The sequence below is a fragment of the Pseudorca crassidens genome, chromosome 2 (genome assembly GCF_039906515.1).
Source record: "Pseudorca crassidens isolate mPseCra1 chromosome 2, mPseCra1.hap1, whole genome shotgun sequence".
NCBI classification, from domain to species: domain Eukaryota; kingdom Metazoa; phylum Chordata; class Mammalia; order Artiodactyla; family Delphinidae; genus Pseudorca; species Pseudorca crassidens.
In genome coordinates, this window is record NC_090297.1 from 158,859,466 (window position 1) to 158,864,655 (window position 5,190).

The 5,190-nt window shown below is 40.9% G+C and overlaps 1 protein-coding gene across 1 annotated transcript; it reads right to left on the reverse strand.

Annotated features, from left to right (window-relative positions):
* Nucleotides 1–3,284: 3,284 nt before the first annotated feature.
* On the reverse strand, nucleotides 3,285–3,782 carry LOC137209499 (tigger transposable element-derived protein 1-like). Its single transcript, XM_067711179.1, has one exon. The coding sequence runs from the start codon at nucleotides 3,780–3,782 to the stop codon at nucleotides 3,285–3,287; it is 498 nt and encodes a 165-aa protein (XP_067567280.1).
* Nucleotides 3,783–5,190: the final 1,408 nt, after the last annotated feature.

Genomic DNA, 5,190 nt, shown 5'->3' on the forward strand with positions numbered 1-5,190 from the left:
GGAACGATTGATCAAGCCTTCTTTAAATCATTTCATCTTATCCATTCCCATCTGAAAGAGCAGATATTGCATTAATATTAATATTCTTACTATCTCCCTTGAGAGAGATGTCCCTGTAACCCCCCTCCCAATTACTGCCAGCACCATGGGGATATGAAGTTAGAGGAGGAAGCTACCAATGCAGGGTCTGCAGTTGTTTCATTGGCAACAGCTTGTGGCAGTCCCCTGCCCATTATTTTTTAATGCTATGTTTGTCAGATCCAGCTTCTTGAGACTGGATGGCAGAGGGTAAAACAAGAACGTGGCAGATTTCAGCTTTTGCATGCAGAAAAAGAGGATTTATGCTAAAGAGGACGCTGGCAACGTTCAGAAGCTGATTAAGAAACTTTACAAAAGAATATCTGTTCTCAATATTGTGTAGGTAACTTTTGAGCAATTAGACAAACATATTGACTAAATGAAACCACCTGTAGGATTTGAAAAAACACTCTCTCCTTCTTATTTGTCCAAGATACTTTTATAGGAATAAAAATGTGGGCCACATATGTCTTACATTTATCCTCATTGTAACTTTATGTTTATGATCAAGGGTGGAGTTTGCAGCACCAGGGCTCCTTCTAACTGTGTCGGAAACAGTTGACTATCAAAAGGAAATCTGTGCCATTTGCCCAGCAGGGAAATAAATCTTCCATTACTCACTTTTGCCCTGATTTTTATCCAAGAAGCCCAAAAGGGCACCGTTTCTTCTTATTTCAGATTTGGAATTCCAGGTAGCATTTTCAGCTATATTAAATTCACATATGGAATGTACATTTAAAGAAAGCTTTTGGCTGGTTAAACAAGTGTCCTTTGTAATTTTAGCTATTTCATTGTCATTTGTTTTTCTTTATCTAATCAAAATTGAATGAGGGCTTCCCTGGTGGCGCAGTGGTTGAGAGTCTACCTGCTGATGCAGGGGACACGGGTTCGTGCCCCTGTCCAGGAAGATCCCACATGCCGCGGAGTGGCTGGGCCCATGAGCCATGGCCGCTGAGCCTGTGTGTCCAGAGCCTGTGCTCTGCAACGGAGAAGGCCACAACAGTGAGAGGCCTGCGTACCACAAAAAAGAAAAAAAAATTGAATGAATTTCATATATATTTCAAATCTATAATTATATATATAATTTCATATGTATATATTTATATATTTTTATATATACATAATTAATGAACAAATATCATATTGTCAGCATTATGCAACCACTCTAATTTTATAGAATACCAATTATATATCATGCAAATAAGAACATTATGAATTTGCATCTGAAAACATGTTATAAGTAGTCATAGAAAAAGGGCATGGTTAAGAAATGCATTGCTTTTTCAAGTCCATAAATAATGACTATTGGGAAGAAAATGGTTAACAAGATCCAAAACGTGCATCTATGATGTGCCTGTCTCTGGAGAGAAACTAGAATAACGCCAAATAGAAAGAAATATTGGCCACCCTCCCAATTTCTTTCATGTGTAACAAATTTAAGACATATATTTCTTCCCTATGGATCAAATATTCTTGAAAATAAAAATTTCTAAATACAACAGTAATACTTAAAGGACTAACACTTAATACTGCGACAGAATCTTAAAGACAGCCACAATAATACCGCTGTGAAATGCATGGTCCCTCTCCAGATAGTGCTGTTTCATGGACTGTGCACTCCCTGCTCTTCTTTTTATGGTCAGATCAGAGGAAAGTTCACTGCAAAGGAAGCAGATACTCCTGCTGTTGGCAGCCATGGTCTATTTAAGTTAAGTTTATCTGTATATGATACCTGTGCAGTAAGTCCCCTATATACGAACAAGTTCTGTTCCGAGAGTGCATTCGTAAGTCCAATTTGTTTGTAAGTCCGACAAAGTTAGCCTAGGTACCCAACTAACACAATTAGCTATATAGTACTGTACTGTAATAGGTTTATAATACTTTTCATACAAATAAAACAAAACAAAAAAACACAAAGAAAACATTTTTAATCTTACAGTACAGTACCTTGAAAAGTACAGTAGTACAGTCCAACAGCTTGCCTACAGGCACTGGCATTGAGTGAACAGGCAAGAAGAGTTACTGACTGGAGGAGGGAGGGGAGGTGGGAGATGGTAGAGCTGAAGGATCGTCAGCAATAGGAGACAAGGGCAAGTTGCAATTTCACTCATGCCTGACGTTGATGGCAAAGTTTCTGGTTCCTTGCTGGATTCAATTCTATCCATCCTCTTGAAAAAATGATCCAGTGATGTCTGGGTAGTAGCTCTTTTCTTCTGGTCATAGATGACATGGTAGCACTGGATTGCATTCTGAACTGCTGCTGCAACCTTCATGTACCATTCTACATTCGGGTCCTGTGCCTCTAAAACAAACAGTGCCTCCTCAGATAAAGAAAATCCCCTTGCGGTTTCCTACATCGTGAATCTCTTCTGTTCTTCAGTTACTTCTTCTTCCTCTTGTCTCTCTTCGTCCTTTCTCTGGGCCTCCAATACCACCAGGTCTTCATTAGTAAGCTCCTTGTGTTGCACAGCAAGGAGTTCAATGAGGTCGTCCTCTTGCAGGTCTAGCTCCAGCTTCTCGCTGAGGGTCACTAAGTTGCTGAAGACCTCTTCAGACTCCTCATTCACCTTCTCAAATCCATGAAAATCATGAACAGTCTGCAGGCAAAGTTTCTCCCAAACTCCACTCATGGTGACAGCTGTAACCTCATGCCAAGCAAAGTCAATGTTTTTTATGGCCTTGTAGATGTTATCGTCCTTCCAAAATTGTTGCAGGATTGTTCCTGATTTGTCAGTCTCCTTTACTCCCTGTCGAAAAGTGTGACGTAAATAATATTTCTTGAAAGTCTCTATAACTCCCTGGTCGGTAGGTTGGATGAGCGACCTAGTATTCGGTGGCACTACTTTGAAGTTGGGATGAAAGTCCTCCAGTCCATGAATGGCGTGTGGCCCAGAGTACTGTCCAGCAGCAAAAGAATGTTGAATGGGATGTCCTTCTCCAAGCAATATTTCTCTACCTCCAAGATAAAGTGGTAGAAAAACCAGTCCTGGAAAATGGCCTGTGTAACCCAGGCTTTGGGGTTACTCTTCCACACAACAGGAAGAGAGCCCTTGGCTATGTTTTTAAGGGCTCTTGGGTCCTCTGAATGATAAATTGAGAAGCTTCAGCTTCATATCACCAGAAGCATTGCCACCAAACAACAGAATTAGCCTATCCTTTGCTGCTTTATAGGGTGGCATCAACTTTTCCTCTTTACTGATGTAACTTCAGTCTGGCATCCTCTTCCAGTACAGTCCTGTCTCATCCACATTAAAAACCTGCTCGGGTAAATACAGGCCTTCATCAAGAATTTCTCGAAGCATTTCAGGGAATTCCTGGGCAGCTACCGTATCTGCACTTGCTGCCTCACCACTTACATTGTGAAGGTTGGCTCTAGCCTTGAACCGATGAAACCAGCCATGGCTGGCATTAAAAGATGCGCCCTCTGATTCTTCACTGTGTTTCTTCTTTAAGTCTTCATGAAGGCTTTTAACTTTCTCTTGAATTGGCATTAAGCTGATCAGGACTCGACGATGATACTGATCCTGCATCCACACGCTGAGAAGTTTCTCCATCTCCTCCATCACTTTTCCATGCTTCTCCGATATTATTGTCGACATCGTCGGCACACAAGACTTCACATGTTCCATGATCTTGTCCTTGTTCTTTAGAGTCGTGCCGATGGTTGAACAATTCATGTTATAAGAACAAGCAACATCTACCATCTTTTCGCCTTGCTCCACTCTCTCAATTTTCACTTTTTTTCCATCATTATCGCTTGGTGCTTCTTAGCAGTACCAGATACATCACTGCTGCTTTTGCGCTTACTTCCGGACATCCTGGGCTTGAAATAAAGATACTGTACTACTGTACCCTATACGGTACTGTAGAGTAAAGTACACAAAGGCGCAACCACTTGTAGAGGATGCACGCACGTGACAACCTACGCCAGACACGTGAACTAACTTACGTGATTGGACATGCAAACACGTGTTCACATTGAAAGTTTGCAACTTGAAGTTTCATATGTAGGGGACTCACTGTATATGATAGTTTAGTGGGTGCAATCCTGGGGATTCATTTGCTTCTTATAACTTATCAAACACATTTTTTTTTTTCAGGAGAAGGAACCGCATTCTAAATGAACGTTGGAATGTTATTTTTAGTCACTTTAAAAATTGTTGTGGTGGGCAGAATAATGGTCCACAAAGATGCCCACTTCCTAATCCCTAAAACTGTGAATATGTTACCTTACATGGCAAAAAGAGGCTTTGCAGATGTGATGAAGTAAAGGGTTTTGAGATGGGGAGGTTATCCTAGATTGCTCAGGTGACCCCCAAGTAGTCACAAGAGCCCTTAAACATGGAAGAGGGAGGCAGGGGAGGAGTCCGTGGGAGAGGTGACTACAGAAAAGGGTCAGAGAGATGTGCTATGAGGATTCAGCCACTGTTGCTGGCTTTGAAAATGGATAAGGGGGGTCATGAGTCCAGGAATGCGGCAGCCCTTAGAAACTAAAAAATGCAAGGATGTGAACTATCCACTAAGGCACCCAGAAAGCAACAGAACCCAGCAGACACCATGGTTTCAGCCCAGGGAGACCTGGGTGAGACTTCAGTCCTCCAGAACAGTGAGGTAATAGTTGTTTTAAAGCCCTGAGTTTGTGGTAACTTGTGACAGCAGCAATAGGAAACTAATATACTTGTGATACATGTTTCTTTTTGTTTCTGAGGATTCTATTTGGAATGAATGACTGACTGACTCCAGAATGTTGTACCGGGAGAACTCTCCAAGACTCAAACCCAGACAGAGAAGAAAATGGATCTGGAAGGATGAGACGGTGCCCCAAGTGAGTAAGTGTAACAACACTATTTATCATTTCAATTATGTTTTCTGACAGTCCCTCAGAGGAAGCTGTGATTTTAGTTTCAAGAAATGGTACACCTTGGGTTGGCATTACTGACATTTGGTTTTATTTAGAATTTAAAGAAAATGACAACCTGCTCTCACATTAATTATTTAGCAAGTAGTAATATAAAATCTGAATTTTAATGCCTTCACTTTTGATTAATATGTTTATCTCACAACAAGCTAAAAAGACAACAGCAAAATCAATATCTTTAATGTTATTCAAGG

Excerpts from the sequence above, each read along its gene's own strand:
- LOC137209499 (XM_067711179.1), bottom strand. The coding sequence starts at position 3,782 with ATGGTAGATGTTGCTTGTTCTTATAACATGAATTGTTCAACCATCGGC.